General features: G+C 40.2%; 1 protein-coding gene across 1 annotated transcript; it reads right to left on the bottom strand.

Moving 5' to 3' along the window:
• Positions 1–977: 977 nt before the first annotated feature.
• Positions 978–22083, bottom strand: RAB32 (RAB32, member RAS oncogene family). Its single transcript, XM_068184888.1, has 3 exons — positions 21672–22083; positions 4694–4971; positions 978–2536 (listed from the first exon to the last, which is right to left on the bottom strand). Exons 1-3 carry the CDS (start codon positions 21898–21900, stop codon positions 2387–2389), a joined length of 657 nt encoding a protein of 218 aa, XP_068040989.1. The 5' UTR covers positions 21901–22083; the 3' UTR covers positions 978–2386.
• Positions 22084–22911: the final 828 nt, after the last annotated feature.

Below are 22911 nucleotides of genomic sequence, written 5' to 3'. Positions count from 1 at the left end.
GAGAATGCAGTTTGTAGCACAAAGCAAGACTAGCATTCTATTAAAGTGCCAATTCTTTTCCTCAGAAAAGTGATAGAAGATAAAAAAAGACTACATCCTCCAGGTAGTTTTATACTACTGGCCTCAATAATGACAACCTGTATCAAAACAAGTACATTCCACCAATTTTAGAGTCATGTCCTTTCTACATTCATGCAGAGGTTTAGAAGAAGCTATGCACAAAATAAGGCAAGTGCTTAAATATAGCAGCAATAACTCTTTAAGCAAAAGTTTAGACATTCTAGAAAATAACCTGCATAGGATTATATTATCAGTGACAGGACCCAGATGAGATTCATGCATTCAGGCAGTCAAAAAACTTGAGTTTGGTCTCCATTTTGCTGTTGAATCTAAACACTAAAGCAAAAAACAAAAAAAAAAAAAAAAAAAAAAAAAAAAATCCACAATCCACTACAGCTGGTGATACTACCCGTGGAGGTAATGTTAGCATTTACATTTGTGCAGCTTTAATTAAAGTTGAAAAAATGACAGTGGAGATTAAACATCAAAAGTGAGTTTGCAGTCAAAATGGAGCTGTTCAAGTGATTGAATAGGAAGACTGTGATAGTTTCAACTCTCAAGGAAAATCAGGCATTGAAACAATGACCCTTTCCCAGGGCCATACAGTCACCATAGTTTGAGGTCAAGACCAGACCACATGAACACCTAAGCACTGTGCTATGACCTTGCTTGGAGAAAGACACTGACTTAGAAGACATCCTAAGATCCCTTTCATCTGAACTATCTTAGGATCCTAAGCTTAATAAAGCCAGTTTTAGTTTAGGCCAAGCCTTACTGTGGTAATTTTAAATAATTCTTTAACATAGCACATACTAGGAGATAAAGTTGTTTTCAAATGTCAGCAAAAGCATTTGAGTATAGGGTGGAACATATGTGAGTATTCACGTTCTTAAAAGCATACACCAACACACAAAAGATGCCCAAATATATTTATTTAACTCTTAAAAAGTATGTTACTCTTTAGAAAAAAAGACAGCCTAAGAAATCTCAATACAGATTAAAGTACATCAAAACCTGCATATACCTAATTCTGATGTTTACCTAAACATCAGTACCATCAAACCCAGCAAGGTAAGACTTCTGAAGTCAATAGCAGTGAGGTACCAGAACAGAAGAAACCCTAAAAGAAGAGGAGCTTCAAAGCCTTTGAGCCAATCAGAACCAGAGTTCCAGAACAAATTCAAGAACCATGAAATATCTCTAATCCTTTTGAACTTCATTTGCTGCCAAAAATACGTGAGTGTTATAACAAAGAAACATAAGTATCTCAGTATACAGATACAAATTGGTAAGCCAGTTCATTAGTTCAAAGCAGTCAGAAGAGTTCTAAAACTGACAAAGACAGAGCTTGGGGCAGAAAGGTTGACAGACTAGCATGAACCAATTAAGCTATTTCCCTCAAGACCTCTCTCCTTGCTCATGGTATTCAAAACCATCTCTAGGCAGAAGAAAAAAGAAGCAAGTTCATCATCACAAGACAGTAAAATACTTACTTTTTGTACTCTTGATAAAGTTTTCAGTGTTAGTGCATGAAAAAGTTACTAGATGTTTATTTCTGGATGTGCATAGGGGTGAGGTTACCATAACTATGTGCCAGCCGTACAACTGTATTCATTAATGTGTTTCATATGTAAAGTATTAGCTGAAAATAGTCAGCCTTAAATTTCTGGAGATGCATTTTTATTAGTATCTCCATAACCATGTCTTTCCCTTGTTAAACACAGTAACAACCATCTTGCTTTTACTCAGTGGTAAAAGACATCTATTCCACTCATTCTTAGTGATCACACTAGGAAAGATACCTCCCATCTTTCATTGGCCTCTTCAAGATTCCTGGGATGTCCTGATCCAGGAAAACTAGCAAAGAGACAGATCCTCATGGTGGGGATAATAAATAGGGACAATTGTGCTGGTGAGAAGGCTCAAGTGGGACATAAATGGTGACAAAGGAAAAGTTTACTTTAAAAGGTACAAGAGTCTATTCACCTAAAAGTGAGTCCTATTTGGAATGTAGCATAATGTCCTAGAAGCAAACTAGACACTGATGTTGTCTTTGTTCCTTTTAGGAGTGTGAACACTACCTTATGTTCTCAAGTAAGAAGACACTAATCAGACTTAGATGCAGACACTCAAGCAAGTGGAATGATAACTCACAAGATACTCAGTTTCATGCTAAACAAGAATATGTAAACACCCAAATGAGTCACCAATTCAGATAGTACCAAACACCCCATATGGATTGTCACAACGCAGCACCATAGCAGCATTTGGATTTAAAGCAAAGTCCTGCTGCTCATCCCATCACATCTACTGAACAGTGGTAGCATTAGCAGCACTGTGATTTACTCTCTGCTTTCAATGGGTCTAGGTCCAGTTTTGGTTTCCCCACATCATTCTCTTCATTAGGAAAGGTTTTGTAATTGGCAAGGATGTTTTCCACCAAGAATCGAGCAGCTTCGTCTATGTTGATGTTGTCCTAAAAATGTTGAAAGGAAGGAAGTCAGTGGTCTTTTAGAAACAGTCACACATTCCATTTAACAGTCATACTTTCCTAAAGCTATCCAAAAAGAAAATAATTCTTCAGTCTCATCATCAGAACACAAACAGTTTAGATGCAAGAAGTCATTGCTCCCACTTTTTCCTGAAAAAGTTAGCAGAAAGGTTGAAGACAAAATTATTCATGCATATTACAAGTTGAAATCTGATTCTAACCTAGTAGGCAGTCAGGGGAATGAATGTTACCTGCATTTGGAAGACTGACAAATGCCTAAGTGCGTTTCTGCATCAGGAAAGATCCTAGGCAATTACATCATCTGCAGTATCATCCTACCTTTTGGAGCCTTTTTCTGTTTCTGATGGAATTTGGATGCACTTATTTTAAGGAAGAGTATTTTCTCCATGATCCTCAAAATCACAACTACTTCCAAGTGCCTCATCTAGCTACTCTACATATTCTTGTGCATACTTTGAGAAGTCCCTTCCCATACACCCTGAAGAATGTATGTGTGCAGGACACTTAGAGATGTACTTTGCTGGAATATCCCAGTTTCTGAGCGTCCAAGCGGGCCTAGTGCCAAGGAGTCTCTGGCCACAGGTTTGACTTGGCTAGGCCATCTCGTAGCACAGGGCTGCCATGTTTGGAATTGTTCATCTTTGCTTCCAAAGGAAGTATCAGCCCAGTATATTACTGATGACTGAAGATCCAATTATCAGTTCCAATAGAAAGGCATAAGCAGATTAATAGGATATCCAAGTGGGCAGGACTTAAAGCCATAAACTGTTTTGGTATGCTTAGAAAATAACAGTTGTCCTAAATTTTTGCTATTTCAACTACAATTCTTCAGAGTTCTAAACAAGTCAATTGATACCTAAGCTAGAACTTATTGCCCAGATTTTTCTCTGCAGCAAGAACATTGTTTTACATTGTCCCATCTTAAATACCACCTAAAATGCAAGTTGTTGCTAGAATTTCCCATTAGATTTTTTTCAATGTTACTGGCATTTATTTTTAAGCCATAATGGAGTTTATACATAACAGTATTACAGGCAGGTAAAGGTTCAGGGAAGACTTTTACCAAAGCAGAATCTTGGTATTCTTTTTGAGTATAAAGAGCCTTAAAAATAGTTTTTAGTAACAGATGGGTGAGTTTAAAAATAACTTTTCAAATGTAAACAAACTGTTAGCTAATTTAACCAATTCCTTTACCTGGGTATCCTTCTCTTAAAGTAAACAAAGAGCAACTTGTTACTTTGCTTCTTATAGTCTTCTTAGAGACTCTTTGCTTTTTAAGAATTGCCTAAACATAATTGTGTAACACTTCAGCAGCAGCAGCTGAAGGAAGTAGGCAAGACAAGGGAAAAGTTGGATGTTGAGGCTTATCTTACTTTATAAAGGATTAATCAGCCAAACCAGTAATCTGGTCTGTCAGCCACACTGTCCTCATCTAGAGGAGTTCTTCAAGAATCAGTTGGGCTTTAAGGAAATATTGGGTTTCACTTCCAACTAAGCTGCTGCCAGTTTAATCTGCGCAATGATAAAATGTATGTAGACTAAAACTATACAATACATGAAATTTCTCAAAGTTAACTGAACAAAGCAGCTGTCTTTCTTAAATTACTATACAGAATTTTTCTCCAGTTCACTCTTGACATTGCCTGATAAAAAAGAAAAGTGCTTTAGCAACACTGTGGGTAGGTAGTAATGAGTAAGAAAATAACTTCTTCACTTGAAATCTTGCTGTTTCCTACACAAAACAGTGACAAACAGAAAATGCAACTTAAAAACCTGTACCTAAAGATTACCTGTATTTTTGGGGGAGCTTGATCAGCATTTAGTAGTATTAACATCTAAAGAATGACTGATCCTCATGCATGAAAGATGAAAAAGCTTTATCAAACTCTGATAATCAAGGTTTCCAGATAGCTTCCATCTGCTCTGAATTTGAGATAATTTTTAATCTAAACCAAATATGCCTCATCTTCTTCAGGAATGAAGTAGCCTGCACATCACTTCAAATTTTTCTGAATTTGACTACCACTTCCTATACTTGATAAATCTATTTCCTACATGATTGTATTCACCCTTGTTATGCCAATATTCAAGAGACTAAAAATATTTTTCTATGAAGCTCACCTTGGCAGATGTTTCAAACCATCCAACAAAGCCACCTTCTCTGCAGAACTGGTCCATTTGAGAGGGATTCTGGCTGCCATCTTTCTTCTGGTCACACTTGTTTGCAAGGAGAACAGCAGGGATGGGGCTGCCATTGGGAAGTAGTACTTTACTGTCCAAATCATGCTTCCATTTTGAAACAGCCTCAAAAGTGGAACCTCTTGTGACATCAAAGACCACAAAAGCACCAACTGCCTCTTTGTAGTATACTCTGGTCATATTTCCAAAGCGCTCCTGGCCTGAAAGAGAGGACAGTCACAGCACATATTTATATTGAAGCATGAACTGTATTCAGTGTAAATGGATTAGTGTACCAGCTTAACCCATAGAAGTTTGGCAGTTGGGTCTAGCCACCTAGAGCATAAAACATTGCCTCCTCTATCCAAGTTCATTGTAACAGCTATTATGTATACTATTTACATGACAAGTCAGATGCTTAAAGTAGTTTGCAGTTTCAACTACCACTTGGAATTTTTCTTAAAAAGAACTCAACTTATATACTGATATAGTCAACTTATTTGTTGAGTAGATTTCTTTGAGAAGTAATGCCTAAAAACACTACCAGCACAGCTATACACAAATCATTATTTCAAAGAATATTAAGGCTTGTATCTTAATCTAATTGCTTCAGCTAAAGACTTAAACTCAGCCTTTTGCTGAATGGTGAGCAACAAGGGGTTTTGCAAGCTTCAAGGCTAACAGCCTTCAAAGCATCTTCTGAAGAAGTCACTCATATTGTAGATTTTTCCTTAGGGACAGGTTCAAAAGAAGCTGCTAGCTTAACAGTTCAGGCTAAATCTGTCAACTTTGACTTAATTTTTTCAAGTCTAAGATTTACTCTGGATTAATTTTCAACTACAGAATTCTACAGCAATCCCAGGATTTAAAACAAGAACAGTCAGAGTACAATTATTCACAACAAAAACCTAGGAAAAAAAAAATCAATTGCCCATAAACAGAGAAAACTCAAAGTCTTTTCTTATTAAGTACAACTACTTTAGCCAAATACTTGAAATATAGAATTAGAGTGTGCCAGTTCACTTTTTCTTCTGTTTGAAAGGTCAGACTATTATGGTGTGTTTACATTTGAGTGTCTCTAGCAGTATCAAGTCCTTGCACATTGTTTGGAAAGCCTGGGCTACTAAAATAGCTTCCTGCTTTGTTTGGAAGTCTTCACTGGGAAAAGCAGTCCCTGAACGCTGATTTAGTTTTACAGTGTATCATCACTTGAGCTTTTCATGCATATGAGGTTTAAGAGCAGATAAAGAAAGAGCTGTGTTTGTAAACCTAGTTGTCCTCTGTTTAAAAACATTGAAGTCCACCTTTAATAAGCAAGGACAAATAAATACAAGGAGAATTGGGTGTGTTATCACCTTCTCACAAAAAGAGACCAACATCCAATAAATGAAGTTGACAAGAGATCCTGTTCAGCAGTGTGCTTTTCCAGTTCACTTGCCTCATTTTAATACCAGTAATTCACAGTATGATTAGCTCATTCACTACAGTTTCAGAAAAGGTTGCCTAAGCAGCTACTGGAATGGCCTGAAAACAGCAGCAGCCACATTAAAGATCCAAAAAATATAGAGAAGCTGACTTTATTTCTGTCCATTCATTTTAAACTATGATGCTGCAGAAAACAGCATCACTACCCAGCATATTATTCATAATGGAGATTACACATTACTTTTTTTTTCCACAACTGGCTTATCATGTTGCATAAGAACAAGCAGGATCCAAGAAGAAAGCTCTTATCTTCATACTCAAAACTCAAGTTCAGAAGCAGCATTTATGCCACGGACTCTAAGGCCATGCAACAAGTCAGGCACCAAGCCTGCATCTCTGTGAGTATGCCTCTGGAAAAGCCACACTGCTAATACAATTCTCCTAAACAGAGTACAGAAGTAATTCACATTGTCTCCCTAGGCTGGACTTTTATGCCTAAAAGAGATTTTTAGAATAGCCTTACAACAAACCATACCACTGACCACTGTTTCCACTAATCAAATACCATTACGGAAGAGTTAGATCAGAAGGCTTTTGCTACTTCTGCATGTCAGTAATGTCACATTTAAAGAAGCTTTACCCTTAGAACGTAGGGATTTTTGGGTTTGGGAGTTTTGGTTAAGTTTTTTAATGGAGTTCTACAGAGTCAAATTTAGTTACACTAAGCCAGTCACTGCATAGGGCACCACACAAGTTTTGAGGAGCTCCTTCTCAGCTTCCCCATTTGTTTAGCTGTCAGTTTCACCACCAATTCCTGCTACATGGGAACACCTTGGACTATGCTAAAGCACTGACTCCAGTATCCAATACAGGGAGATATCCCTTCACACCAAGCACAGCCCCACAAAACAATGTAATCTCAAGGTCTACAATGCCCTGTATCAACCTCAGTCTCCTACAGAAAGAGTTCAATTCAGCCCTGAAGTGGTCCAGAACTGGACACCACTTGCTGTTATTCACATGAGACTGAACACAAATCTGAAGCAGCAAGGGAAATGGTCCCAGAAGTCCTCATTATTCAGTGGCTGGAGAGCTGGGAGGCTTCCAGGCTTTACTTAAGGCTGTTTTTCAAAACACTTGATGAACATTTACCTAAGAAAATTAAGTTGTATTGATTAGTTGCAGGAAGGGTTGCTAGATTGCTACCAGAAGGAGTAGACAGAGCGTGATCACTACATATGAAAACAAAGTTATTTAGGAATTGCAGAAAAGGTCATCAGGCAGTTACCATTTCTCAGATAGCTGTGCATGCTGTACATAAACAAGGCTGCAATCACTATGCACAGTGAAGGACATTATCATTTACTGAATCCCTTCTTGCCTATTGCTCTCCCATCCAAATAAGCTGTAAAGACAAAAACAGTTGACAAGGTGGCCATACAAGCCTCTTATAGCAATAACCATTCCTGAAACATGCACAACAGCACATTTAAGGTGTACAAAAAGGTGAAATTAGTACCATGTTCTATATAGCTTCCAAAGAAAAAGTTATAAAGCACAGCTCAGAACCAAACCTGAGGAGTCAGCCAAAGTCAGCCCTGTACAGTGGCTGCTCACAGTGTAAGAAGACAGCAGTCCTCCTAGGAATGGAAGTCAGCATGGAACTGTATGTTGCTTGGTATTCTATAGCAGCCACAGTATAAACCATGGACTTTGGCTGTCCACAACAATCATTTAACTCTTATTTCTAGCAACTCTTATCTCTTGTAGTATGAGTTTTAGATTTAGAAAAACATCAATACATATTCTTCCACAGTTTTAATTTGGGTGAAAGTAGAAAACTGATGTGCCTATCAGCATGAAAGCTTCTATTTTTACTTACTAGATTAAAGCTTTATATTAGGAAGATTTGCTATCTCTTACCCTTAAACACACACATGCTCAACAGCATTGGATTCTTAGAGATTAATGCCTTTTAATATGTCAAATACCGCCCAAAATGAGTGCTTCCCTTCTCTAGAGTAACCCAAACCAGATTCTTACAGAGCTGTTTTCACCTCTAGAATTCACATCCACTAACAGTAAACCTGACCTGAATACTACCTAACAACTGCTCTTTCATTCTGTCTGGAGCCTAATGAAGATGGATATACTGTATTTCATACAAAGACAGAAGCAATAAAACATGGCCTACCCAGGAGGTAAGAGTTTTGTTTGGTAAAAGGTTTACAGCATGAGGCAGGAAAAGAATTCAGTTTAAACTGAGTGGACTTGCTTTACCATCATTACTGACAAAGCAAATGCTGACTTTCTTGTCTAGGATGCAGAGCATTCTAGACAACCTTTTGAAAATTTAACAGGAATTTCAGACAGTTTTTGCAAGCGCTTTTCTGCTTGCAAAAAAAAAAAAAAAAAAATAACCCAAAGAACAAACAAACAAATCAAACCCACAAACCCTCATAAAGAAAAATCAAACTAGAATATACTAAGCCTCCAAATTCAAGGCTGAATAAATTTCTCTTTATGCTTAAAACTAAATGTCTCAACTTCTGCCATGCACAGTTCAGAGATTTGTCATGCCCCATCCTCTGTCCAGCAAGACATTTACTATAGTCATTTCTCCATATATGACAATAGTGTTGAGCAGTACAAAAAGTGGATCATATCCCCAGAGAAGAAAAAGGCTAAAAGTGATCAGATTAAACTAGACTTAAAACCCCCAGTGTGTGCAATCTTAGAAAGGAAAGACCAGGAAGATAATTAATTGCTTAGTGCGGCAGTATAGAAAGGACATCACAAGATTAATCATTCTGGTAGGTCCAGCAACTATGCATAAATCTGATGGTACCACTTAAGTACAGTTTGTTTCTTTAGTAGTTGAAGGGTAAATGAGGAGCTAAGATACAGAACAGTCACAGGGATCAGAAGTTTAATTTGGAGGTATGGAAGTGACTTAATGTAATGCAAAGTTCTGCATTCTCTAACCACAGTTTTCATATCAAAATGACTCAGCACCTATTGTCACCATATTTTCCAGTAATTGCAACAACCTTAATTTGCACAATGACATGCATCAGGAACTAATCCACTTCCCTACAGCAGCACCACAGGAATAAAGCAGAGTTGAGTTTAAAACTGCATTAGAACTTGGGAGCTATTCTCACTCCGCAGTTTATATTGTAATGGAGGTGGAGCTGCAAGTTAAAAACTACATTAAATAAATTATAGGCTATAATTTAAGATTTAACATTAGAAGCTTTATATTTGTCCCTTACTTTACTGCAAAATATAAGTTACCATTGTAACCTTGCCTTGAAATATATTTTAAAGAGTTTCTAGAGTAGCCTTTCCCAGTGTAAGGGAGAAACACCAGTGTCCTGTTTATTACAGCAGTGTGATTTACCATTGTAGCAGTTCTTGTGTATATTGAGCAAAAAAGATACCCTATACTCGTATTATTTCAACTTGTAACTCCTCCTACATGATGGGAATTGGGACTAGAAAAACAATTTAAATGTACAAATGACTGCAGGATAGTCACAATGAGTTTGTCAAGCTTCCTTCCCCCAGACTACTTGTTATATTCATGAGTTAATAGGTAGTTTATTATCAACTAACAAGCACTTACTCAAAGAGAGTAAAAGGGCCCATCTAGAATAAGTTTCACCAGCTATTATTTTTTGCTACGAAGGTAAATGTTGGTTTACCCCTGCCAATACCAACAGTATAGCAAGAGTTCCCCTACCTTGTAAAAATCCAAGCTTTACCTTATTTGAAGCCACACAACTCAAAAGAGAATTGTGTTAGTTGCATTTAAAACCTTAATATCTCATCAGGAACACTGACAGATAACTGGAACTGGATAAAGATCTTCCAAGTTTTTCTCTTTCAGATGAGATAACCAGTTCTGGAGTCCTCCAGAAGCTGTGTCATTAATGAGGAAGAGATAGATGACCAAGGGTTATAAATGTCTGACAATCGCAAAAATGAACAAGTAGTTTCTTCCATTAAAGCAATGTAAGTTCAAGCCATCTTAATGAGCTTAATGGGTACCCAGAGCTCAATATAATTTTAACAAGTTTGGCAGTTCTACGTTAAAAACCTTAAACTATAGCTATATAGTCTAGACTGCAGTCACCCAAAAGTCAGTTTACAACTATCTGAAGAGTTTTGCTCCCAAGCTGTTTGTTATTAACTAGAAGACCATGGCAATGAAACTAGGCAGTTTTTTCCTGGACCAAATAATAGAGTTGCTAGAAGTATGAAAAATATCAAAAAGCCCTCAGTTTATGAATAGAGTCAAGGATCTCTCATCAACTTTGTCCTTCAGAACACTGAAGATGAGAATTCAAATAGTTGAAAAGGCAGTTAAATTTCAACAGAAAGAAGGAGTAAGTCACACAGGAAAAGTTTAACCTATAAAACCAACCCAAAAAACAATCCAAAAATAACTGCAGTACTAAACAAGATGACCAACAGACCTAGTGAACCAAATTCATTTAGCTCAAAATGCATAGAAGTAGCTTCCTGCTAGTGCATTTCATTCATTCTGCTTTTGTATAAAGTTACTATACACTGCAGTGATCACAGGCATCATATAATGCTTAGTGAGCTTTAGTGACTAATTGTAATAAACCATTTTTTTAGTCTGGAAATACTTTAAAAAAATCTCCTTGCACTGTGAGAAGTATTCTCAGATCAACTACTTATCATGACCACTAATAGTCACTCATACCAGAATTCAAGAAGGACAGTCAGACTGCCAACACTAGGGCTCTTAGGTTCTTGCTATCAACTACTCGGACTTTATTGACCAGCATACAGGCACAGTTCCAGCATTTAAACTTCAGTGCCAAACTCCACAACTAAATTGATTGAATCCATTTCCAGGACCATGAGACATTTGTGCTTTTATTCAATGTAGATGGTAAAAAAGACCAACTGAACAATAAGTGAAAGCTTTTTTTTTTTTTTTTTTCAGGAACACCTGAGTGACAATTCCATATTTACAATTCCAATTCTCAGTAAAGTTACTGTCATTCAGTGTGATAGATTTAAGCTAAATCCCCATGCAAAATGGCTGGGAACATAGTTCAATCCTCTAATTGAGTCAGAACTACTGTCACTTTCAAAACTGACCTAGGCCCTTCAAGAGACACATGCAGGAAAAGACCACACTTTGGATGCCAGAGGAATGTTTGGCACATATCCAGAACTGCCCTGAGGATGAATCTCCCAGTTCTCCAAATATGTAATGTACATTTTAGCATTACCAGGGTCAGTTGTGAGTTGACTGAAGTTCCTTTTTAGAGAGATATATAAACATGTTACTGGCAAGTTACCACTGCTGACAGCTATCCCCCATCTCCCCAAAGCAGCACATCTTGTCCCAGAACTGTCTTACCTAATTAGATTGGATCTGTTATTCTGCAAGAAATAGGTTAACCAAGCCATTATCAATATTACAGCTCACATTCAAGTGTGTCTACCTGCTTTTTCCCCACAGATAGTAGCCATAGATTGAGAGTAGACAGACTACCAGACTGTTAATACCAGATGGCTCCCCACTCCCCAGTCTTACTCATTTAAGCTATAAGTGTAAAGTTGCCACATGTTAAAACCACGGAGGTGTTGAACTATGATTGGCAGATGACATCAAGCTGAGTGGTGCAGCTGGCATATCTGAAGGATGGGATGCCATCCAGAGGGACCTGGACAAACTTGAGAAGTGGGCCCATGGGAATCTCATGAGGTTTAGAAAGACCAAGTGCAAGGTGCTGCAACTGGGTTGGGGTCCCAACACAGGCTAGAGAATGAATGGACTGAGAGCACCTGGGCCAAGAAGGATTAATGGGTGCTGGTAGATGACAGGCTGGACATGACCCAGGAATGTGCACCTGCAGCCCAGAAAAATCACTAGTATCCTGAGCTACATCCAAAGCAGCGTGGTCAGCAAGGCGAGGGAGGTTGATTCTGCCCCTCTGTTCTGCCTTTGTGAGACTCCAACTGGAGCATGCTATCCAGCTCTGGGATCCCCAGTGTAAGGACATGGACCTCCTGGAGCAAGTCCAGAGGCAGGCCATGAAGATTATCAGAGAGCTGAAGCACGTCTCCTGTGAAGACAGGCTGAGAGAGTTGGGATTGTTCAGCCTGAAGAAAAGGCTTCAGGGTCACCTGAGGCCTTCCAGTACCTAAAGGGAGCCCTACAAGAAAGACAGAGAGGGACTATTTACAAGAGCATGTACTGACAGGACAAAGGGAAATCATTTTAAACTAAGAGTAGGTTTAGATAAGACATTAGGAAGAAATTCTTCACTATGATGGTGGTGAGGCACCAGAACAGGTTGCCTAGAGAAGCTGTGGATGCCCCATCCCTGGAAATGTTCAAAGGCCAGTTTGGATGGGGCTCTGAACAACCTATGGTCTAGTCCCATGGCAGCAGAGTTGGAACTGGATGACCTTTAAGGTTCCTTACAGCCCAAGCCATTCTGTGATTCTATGACATTAGTAGCTCTAGCAGATGTTAGAAACCTCTAAATGTTAAAAAACATCCAGACTGACATTTACTTTCCACCACTGTGAAAAAGTGGTATTTGTGGTTCTGGTGACAAACACAGACAGGCTAGGAAGTGAGAATTACTAGAATATTTTATCTTCCTGTATGAGACTAGAAATAGCTTCACTGACTACAGTACTTAGAGTTTCTAACAAACAAAAGCAGCCTCAGACAATTATAACTGCTATTGCCCTTTCTTACTAAGGGTCGCATGGGTAAGTTAACTGACCACTGGATGGGCCTCTTCCCAACACTAACCCTTTCCCAAATGCTTCAGAACGGTCTTCAGGGCAAAAGACAGTTAATCCCTGTTCAACTGACTCACACTTTATTCTGAGACAACCTTTCATCCCCTCTTTATGTCTATAATAGAAACACAGCCAGTTCTAACCTAACAATTTTTCAACTACATGAAACTTCAAAATCAATGACTAGTCCTTCCATTCACTGTTTGCCATCATTACACTTAAATATAGGACAGTCCTGTTCACTACCCCTGAAACAGCAAGAGCACAGAGATAGCAAGTTCTGGAAGCTACACACCATATTTCCACCAGGAGCTAGGATCACTTCTATCAACTTAATAGAAAAGGCATACTATTCTCTTCCACAAAGACAAAAAATTTTCACTCAAATAATTGCACAGCCCTCACTGGGAATTTTACAGCAAGACAAGCTTTTCATTGCTGCCTGTAATCTAATTACTTAGTTGTCCAAACTGACTTCAATAGCTTACTGTTCTGTCTTTAAGAGGTTGAGAGGCAACACCTTGCACTTAGAGTTCAATGGGTTTTGTCCAACATTGTGTGTATTTTATGCAGCAGTATGACAGTCGTGTTTGTATAAGAATCCACCTATTTTTTTGCATCTTTGCTAAACAGCAAGTGAGAGACAAAGTCCCTGTTTAAGCACTAGATTTCAATCCGCAGAAAATCAGAGTGCAACCAAGCTAAATAATTTCTAATTAGCTGTCGAATGCAGCATGTATAGAACAATTCCCCTGCATTAGTATTCAAAGGAGTTGACATAGTTCAATTAGTCCTGCCAGCAACAGGATGAATTGGTACTTCCTACCTTGCTTTAACAAGACTTACCCAAACAAGTAATCTGCCAGAGTTAAGCTATTTCATGCCTGCCACCCTCTGATCCATATCCTTTGGTGTGCTCTGCCCTGCAGCCAGAGCTGCACCGTGTACTTCACAGTGATGCTGCATGGCATTACAGCATTTCACAGCACACAGGAGAACAATTCTAAAGTCAGTTTGTCTCCAGAACAACTTTATCACGAGACTGAAAAAATGTTAATCTCTAAAATGCTCAATGTGTCATGGCACATTGTGTGTGATTGGAATTTTGTATCAAATTGCTGCCACTTTGTTCTACCCCAGCACTCATCGCCTGGGAGCATTTAAAGAACAAGTTCCCATAAACTGTTTGCAGTAACATTCAGAGATTACCTCTCAACCTATTATTTGAAAAGCTGCTAAAATCCATACAATAAGTAATATTTGTTTTCATTACCTGCTAATGTAGAAGCCACTGCTACTGAGAGTTTGCCAGCCTTCTCTAGACAGTTAAGACATTTATTTCTAGCAAGCTCTATAAAGCTCTCCATTTCTCCAAGCATGATCACAGTCAATTTATCCTCTTTTTGTGTCTCCATAGCCAGAAGAGATCTTTGAATATTGAACATTGTCCCACAGTAGCTCAAGAAGCACGCTGTGCTTTGTAGTCACTGCTTACTGCTGGTCATGCTAGCTTTAGCATCTGCAGGAATTTCACAAGAAGTATTCCTATATTTCCATGCAAAAATATAAATAGACATTCCCTTCCTGCAAATCATGTCTTTCTAACATGGAGTATCACACTTCTGAACCTCTGAAGCAAGTATTTGGAGGGAACCATTTACAGCAGACTACAAAAGCAAAGCAGTAGTTACCACTGGAATTCATGGAGGGTAGGTCTGACAGCTGTGAGACTGAATCCAGTGGTCTCACTCACCACTGAGAGGAAGAATCTTATTTTTACAGCATGCTAATACCTTTTCTGGAACCAGTCTGCTAAGATTATTTTCTGTGCTTTATGTCATAAACTGAGAATTACACCTTTATAGCACTTGCCAACTCAAATTGTACTTGTGGATATGTAGTTTGGTAACACCCTGTCCTAATGTGTACCTAAAGGAAACCAAACTGGTAAGAGGCAAAGTGGAGATGTAAATAAGGTTAAGCACCAAGACTCTGAAGCGGCAACTTCTGAAGATGCAAGGAGAGTTGATAAAGCTAGATTTACATTCATGTGAATGCCACATTAAGAGAAAAATGTATATTCAATATTGTCTGCACCAGTTTGTCTCTGAAGGGCAATGTGCTTGACTTGTCAAACCAGCTTAATTTCTGACTACTTGAGTCAGTATTATATGAAGGGCAGGAATTTAATACTTGCCTTCAGAAAGGTGACCCATGTAAGATTATTATTTCTGCAAAGCATTCCTGTTTTATAAACCAATCCAAAATTAGTTGAGCTCTATTTTGTGTTGAACTATTTTTCCTCCTGTCTACTGTACTGCACATAAGAATTTAGGTATTGTTTGCCTTTAAGGTATATTTCCCCTGACTATTTGACATATACCCATTCAGCCATCCCTTATTCTCTGTATTAGAGTACTAGGAAAGAGTTTTTATTGTGATCTTGTAGGAAGCACAAAACTGCTGAGCAACAGCTGTGTGGCATCTGTTTGAAAATAAGGCTGAAGTACCATCTATTCCATACTGAACAGATGCTCAAGCACAAAGTGCATTTCCATTGTTGACAGAAATTAAAAGTACCTGTAAGATAAATATACTGAACTTTATTTTAAGCCTGTACTAGATCAGGTGGTCTTTTAGGATCACATCTTTAACCCCTCAAACACACAACACCTTGAAACACCTTATGAGGAAATGCTAAGCTCATTTCCAAGACATTCAAAGAACATCTGTCTCAACTCTCCCATTTAACTGACCAGTCCTGCCTTGCATAATCAAAATTACCATACTAGAGTACCTCACAACACCAACATCAAGACAGCAGCATTTCCCATATGCTTATGGAATTCAATCAGCACAATGGTGATAGGCTTAGTCCAAGATAACATACACAGTACTTTGAGTGGCTACATAACATAGCACTAAGCAAATGAACCTTTGCCACTATGAATGCTTTGGTACCCCACTGATAAGATGTGGAAATTCCTTCATTAGACTGACATTCATACCTCATACCTTAATAGCATTTCATTACAAGTGTATTTAAACTGGATTCCCAAAAAAGAAAACATCCAGAATTTGTTTGTATTCAGATATGTCTGAAAGCTGGAAAAATACTAAAACCCCAAGTTTAACACATTCAGCACTTATTTGGATATTTAGCTGTATAACTCCAAGCACAGCAAGTCATTCTGAAGTGAAAGCTCAAAACCCCAATCTAGCTATTCCAGCAAAGTCATAAGAAAGGACACCCACACAAGATTTCCCACAGATGCATGGTTTCCAGAAGGAAACAAAGTGCACCTTCAATTCTGTTTCTTGCCTCTCTGTTCAAAACCTATGTGAGCAGGCCTTCTACTTCCTGTCCCCAAACTTTATCTGCTAGTCTTGCATGTTTCCAGCACACAATCCTTAAGTAAATTTTCTCTCATGAGATTCATATTTAAACATGTATGAGCAGGAAGCAGTCAGAAATTAAGTCTTTCATATCTTCATAAGTCTGCAGACATAATCACAAAGAAGATTTCCCAGCCTTGACTGGGAGCTTTCTGACCTGCCTCAGCTGTAAGCAAAATGACAGCACTCCTTATCTCCACCTGAAGGCTGCTCCTGGAACCTCCATCACCATACAAACCAGGAAACAACCTCAGAAAACTTACAAGTTTCTGAAAAAAACTCTGAGCTCCAAGTTCTGCATCCATTTCTGATGCAGTTATTTATGTGCACATCCTTCACTCATTAAGAATATTTATAGTGGTGAGAAAAAAACCCCCCATCTGAGGGCAGGTTATGCCTGGACCATCTTGCCTCCACCTTATGCTCACTTGTACCAGGCACACAGCTAAGCAATTTTTTCATGGTTTCTTTGCAAGAGATGCCATTTTAATCCCTTCAACATGCATTGTGGCTAAGGACAAGTTGTTACAAGAATACCTTAACTACTTTTAGAGACTGCTGCCTCCAAATTCTCCATTACTTCAGAAAGACTTCTCTGCAAAGCAACTGAAGCATACATGCCTCTGGCACAGGTAGGGATAAGGAACAGAAGTTTTCTGGTTGTTTTCCTATAGACCTTCAGGGATGTATTAACATCACTTAACGCTTTAGATTTATTTAGAAAAATAAAATCAGTCCTTAATTCAAGACAAGTTAATGCCCCAGTACACAGAAGCAACTTGGCAGCCTCTATGACATGCCAGCAGCACAAGTGCAGACAAACTGGAATACAGATCTGCTCGGAACTGGAGTTTTCATATGGACATAAACTATCTCACATACTATAACTGCCCTTAATGCCTTTGATAGTCAACCATACCCATGGTTTCTTGTGCTCTGTCCCATTTCTCATGGCTTCCTATAGATAAGCCTAAAAGTTACTTGGAGAGATAAGCCTAAAAGTTACTTAGAAAGTTAATTTGCTCTTAACATCAACTCACATATCTTAACACTCGCTTGTCTTCATAAAAAAAAAAAGGAGTTATTCCAGCTGTTCCTTAATTTAGTATGCAACCAAAATACTTCATCTGATTTCTCCATCCTCTTGGGGACTTGCATATCTGTATAAGAAGTTACAGTTCAGTTCCTTTCAAGGAGACATGCAAGATTTTAGTAACAAATTTACATGCTACATGTTGCTTATCATTCAGCTCTTGAAAGCCTGTAGAGCATGTTTACAGTACCAAAGTACAATGATTCCTCTTCTGTTTGGCCAACTTCATAGCCATACTCTGCCAGTTAGAGCATTACTTCAGTTTTAATAAATATTTATGCAAAGAAATTCTAATAAAAGAAGAACGCTTTTAACACCAAAGTTAATCCAGAATTCCTCAAAAAAAGCTTTAAAACCAAATTCATCTACCAGTTTCCATTAGTGACATTCTTCATGAGAAGCCCAACTCAAGCCAACATTTATGATCTTTACCACTCCTGCCCTCCAGCAAACTGCACTTCATACAGGCTGATGTGACAGTGATAGTCAACATGAGCACAAAAGCAAGCAACTATCACAGTTGCTGGGTTTACTAGATTTACTAGAAATTTCTGTGATACTGAAAATCCTTTAAGTATTCCTCAGTATCACCTGACAGCTTCATCAATATGCTACACACACCGCCTGAGCACGCTGTGGTCAGTGCAGTGCTCATCAAAACAGCATGCTTGTCAAGTAGGAATCTCTACTGTTTTCAAATAGACTATAAAAACACTTCCATATAATTAAGATTTCTTTGTTTTGCATCTCTTTACCACAATGACTCATTCCTACATCCTATTTATTTTACCAATCATTTATGCCCTTTGATCAATGTTTTAACACTTTCTGAATTTATCCAGAAAGATAACTTTTCATTACTTCATGCATCAAAATAAAAAAAAGCAACATAACACAAAAGCCAACCAACCAAAAAAAAAAAAAAACACAAGAATAATGCCTAAGGGCAGCTAAAGTTCCTGCATGAACACAGATAATCTGTTCACCTTCTTTCTGTATGCTGTAACCAAGGTGATTTGACAGTGACTGATCAGTCTTACTCTCAAGCTTTTTCATCACCTTTATTTAAGAAGTTACAATTGGTGTCTAAAAACTAAAACACCTGACTATCTCTGAAATACAAATGTCTAGGCACAACAGTAACCTTCCTCCCTCTTCATTATTTTACATCCCTTCCCCTTTGCTGCTGCTGCAAGAATGTGCATCACTTTGTACCTCACAAGAAGGCTACTTTCAGCAGAAAAAATAAAAAGCATAAGCAGTGTAGCACGGTCATGCTCTATTTGACAGAATTATCTAATCACAAAAAAAAAACCCAAAACCAAAACAACCTCAGCTAGCACAAGACTTTGAAGTCATCCAGTAACCTACTGCATTGCAAGAAACAGCACAACATTCATCACTTTTCCTACAATCACATCAGAAGCCAGCATAGTATCTGCATTATGATCTTTAGCTGATGCACGAACTACAGGGTCAGTCCTTGTCACTGACTTAGGTACAAAACCTTAGTTTGCATCACCCAGCTCTTTAAAGAAAGCTTCTTATGATGGACTGTTACGTACAAGCTTTGATCTAGTGAAAATAACATCCCTTTCTATGCTTAAGGGTTAGAATTTAATTCAACAGCCTTTTTAAATGCATCAAAATAAATTCAGAATGCCAGCACTATATTACTTGCAGGGAAGTCACATGTAACATTACTTACCATAAGATTCAGATCTCTTCAAGAGATCTAAAGCCGTTTGTCTGCACACACCAGCAAGCAAAATTATCTACGAGCTGTTGAAAGCCAGAAGACAGCTGGGCTGATGAGTTAAAAAGGAATGACTATCACATGCTCAGACACTGCTACACTTCAATAAAGCACTTTAGAGAATATTGTCTATGATTATAGAAGCCATCTTCAACGTGGTTCTTTAACTAATAATTTCAATATAAATCTGTTAACATCCTCAGGTATTTAAAAATATTCCTGATTGTACACATAAACAGCTGCAGAACACACTCCCAGGTTGAGGATTTCAGCAGCTTTAGGACCATCAAATACCCTTACAGATACTAAAATACTCTTTATTTTACTAATTAACTCTCAGATGTCAAGTGTTACAGGAGCCCAAATTGTTTCTGTCACACTGGCTAAGCACAACCCAATCAAAGATCATCAAGATTACTTCTCTTCTTGGTCTTTTTTTTCCATTGGGCAAGATCCCTAGAAACAGAATACCCTAAACTTTTGGTATTCTGATTTGGAAACAGAATACCCTAAACTAGCAAACTAGCAGATTAGACTAAGTTTGGAGTGCAAACTGCAGAACAGTTGTGTCTTCCTTTTTAATTTCTGCTAGGAAAAGACTAGTCAGGGGTTTATTTCAGTGACAGGAAAAATTAATTCTTTAATCAATTGAATTCTTCAACCATTTTACCACAAGCTTCCAGGGATTTATCAGCAGCTCTTAATTTAGTCTTCAGCTAGCAGTGTCAAAGATACTCCAAGGGCAATAATCAAGAATGAAAAAAACTGTCTTCTGGATCATTACATTAATGCATGGATGTATCGATAGAACTTCTCAAGCTGTAAATAGGTTCTGTCCAAACTTTGTGACAAGTTACAGCTAAGTTTCCGCCTATCCTATTGAAACAGATTGCTTTGGCAAAGCACACAGCCTGCCCAAGTCTGAGCAATGAAGGGCTGAGAAGTCAAACACAAGGATGGCAGCCTGCCAAACCCCAGGATGCCAATAGCCTCCCCTCTTCAATCTTTGGAAACCCAGGCTGGCTAAATATACTCAGAGGATTGCAGTAGTTTGTGCTGATACTGTTAATTGAGTCACAGAAAGTTAAAACTGATTCACAAAAGGAACAGATCAGAAGAGAAAGCTTGCCAACATCTTACTTGTTCTTTGAAATAGCAATTAGAAGATATTTTCATTTGCCCTACGGGCCAGCAACAGAAAGATCCATGGTGCATTTCAGCGTATGGCACTAAGAAGGCTTTTCAGTTTGAGGAATCATATTTGAAGAGTTTTAGAGCAAGAAGACCAGAAGCTGAGGTACAGCTGGTCTGTCACAGGGTTACAGCAGCCTCATGTCACACTTCCTTATTTTTGAGCTTCCACTGATAAGCATAAAGTTCATGGAAACAGAAACTACTGGGTTTTCCCCCTTGTGTCTTCCAGTAGCCTAAGTCTAAACACTAGCATTCGAAATAAAGTCTGCTTTTTCATATCCAAGGACATAGCCTGAGGGTGGTAGACAGGGATGAGGAGAGTTGCAGGCTAACACCTGGGTTGTACACAAAACTAGAAATGCAATACCAACCAAGGTGATTACAGAGCTGAGGGACAGACTTCTCATGAGACCATGGCAAAACAGAGATTGTTCTGTGGCATTTGACACCACAGCATAAGAAAAGTTAACCAATGTAGGTATACAGCTAGAGTCTTCGAAACAAGAGATGCTGAAGAACAGCTTTGAATCATATATAGGAAAAGAATAATGCATGGTTTGGGCAAGTAGACAGGACTTTTCTGCTTCCATGTGCTCAAAGTATGTTTCTAATACACACATTTGTGATTTGAATATAAAACTAAGCATAACAGAAAAGTTCCATTCCCTCACTCAATGCAGCAGGGATGAAAACTACTCTTAAATTAACCAGGTGACTCCAAGCATGCAAAGTTTAACCATTCTTCCTTTGAGGACAATTTTAGCTGTTTGAGTTACCTTTAACCTGTAAGGCATGGCACATTAGATGCATTACAGAGCCATAAACCTGAATTAATTTCAGCAGCAGCCATAACTAAGGCCACCACCACTCAGACAAGCAGGTCAGGAGGAGCAGTATGAGCAGGAACACTCGGGGAGCCCTGGATCCAGCAGAGAGAGTAAAGCAGCTGCTCGAGGACTGCTGTAAAACTCTGAGACAAGCCAAGAGCCCCACAGAGTCTGCTAACGGGAGAGGGCAAAGCCTGTAAAAAGTGAAAAACTTCACTCTCACATCGAGACCTCCCTCTACTTACACCTCAAGGGCAAGAATGACAGGTTGCTTATAACAGGGGTAAGATGAAAAACAAGAAGAGAGATTTCCCAGCCAAGAGACGCTTTCCTCCGCAGAGGCCGTGTGCCGGGCCGCCGACAGCCGAGTTCCCAGCGCCGTCCGGGCGCACCTGCCCGGAGCAGCCCGCCCGTCCCGTCCCGTACCTGCGATATCCCAGAGCTGCAGCCGCACCAGGGTCTTGCTGTCCCAATTGATGACTTTGAGCGCGAAATCCACGCCGATGGTGGCCCGGTAGTGCTGGGAGAAGAGCTGGTGCACGTAGCGCTTGATAATGCTGGTTTTGCCCACGCCCAGCTCCCCGATCACCAGCACCTTGAAGAGGTGCTCCCGGCACTCCGGCACGCCGCTGCCCGCTCCTTCCCCGCCGGCCATCCCTCCCCTGGAGTGCAGCGGAGAGGCCGGGCTGCCGGGGCCGCGGCTCTCCCGCTTCTAAACTTTCCCAGCCAGCAACTTTCCTCCAACTTTCCCCAGCCGGCTCCCCGCAGGGCCGGCCCTCGCCGGGCGGGGGAAGACCAAGCGGGACAGAGGGCGGGAGGGAGCGGGAACCTCAGCCACCACCTGACTGCAGTCACAGGACGCGGAAACTCCGCGGGCTTATAGCGGCCTGGGGGAGGGCGGTGGGAGGGGCGGGGAGAGGAACCGGCCCGCCCCGCTGCTCCGGGACACCGGGTGGAAAAGTGGGAACGGGAAAGGGCCAGAGCAGGAGGGAGGGAGGGAGCGAGGGAGTTCCCCTGTTGCTGCGTCGGGCGGGCCGGGCCGGGCTGGGAGCGGCGGCGGGGCAGCGCGGGGTGGCGGTAGCAGGGACTGAGCTTCAGAAGAGGGCTCGGGTTGGGAAAGTGTCAGCTCTCTGTCGGTACCATTCCTTGGTACTTCGCTTCCAGTGGTGGTGGCGGTAGCGAAGTTTTCCCCTAGTGAAGTCTCTGAAAGCGCCCGGGTTCTCTCCCCACCGTCCGGCAACGAGAGATCCGTGGGACAGAGGGCCTTACCAGGATGCGTGGCGATGGGAGGGTGCCGGTGGCCCGTGCTCGCTCCCAGTGTCCATTCCCAGGAGCCAGCCTGGGGAGCTGTAGGTGCAGGGTGCTGCGCCCCGGCCACCTCCCCGCTCTGGCAGGCCCTGCAGTGCGGCCTAGGGCTGCGTGCGGGCCGGGCCGCGCTGAGCCCGGCGGGGCGAGCAGTGCGGGCCGGCAGTGCGGGCCGGGCTGTGCTCAGGTCGTCTGGGGCAAATAGACCCGCGCCCAGGCGACAGCAGTGGCGCAGCGGTGGCTGCTCTGCGGAAAAGGCTCGGGTGAGCAGGGAAGAAATCACCTCCTTATCTGCAGGATTGCCATCGAACACCTACAGCCAAATTTGGTTTCCTCCTGTAGCAAAATTGATCGAATAAAA

This window comes from Anomalospiza imberbis, chromosome 3 (genome assembly GCF_031753505.1).
Source record: "Anomalospiza imberbis isolate Cuckoo-Finch-1a 21T00152 chromosome 3, ASM3175350v1, whole genome shotgun sequence".
Lineage (NCBI taxonomy): Eukaryota > Metazoa > Chordata > Aves > Passeriformes > Viduidae > Anomalospiza > Anomalospiza imberbis.
This window is presented reverse-complemented; position numbering and strand designations above follow the sequence as displayed.

Coding starts and splice junctions, on each gene's coding strand:
- RAB32 (XM_068184888.1), bottom strand. CDS start 21,900: ATGGCCGGCGGGGAAGGAGCGGGCAGCGGCGTGCCGGAGTGCCGGGAG. Junction 4,972..21,671: donor GCAGCTCTGGGATATCGCAG/GTACGGGACGGG, acceptor CCTCTCTTTCAG/GCCAGGAGCGCTTTGGAAAT. Junction 2,537..4,693: donor GGTTTGAAACATCTGCCAAG/GTGAGCTTCATA, acceptor CAACATTTTTAG/GACAACATCAACATAGACGA.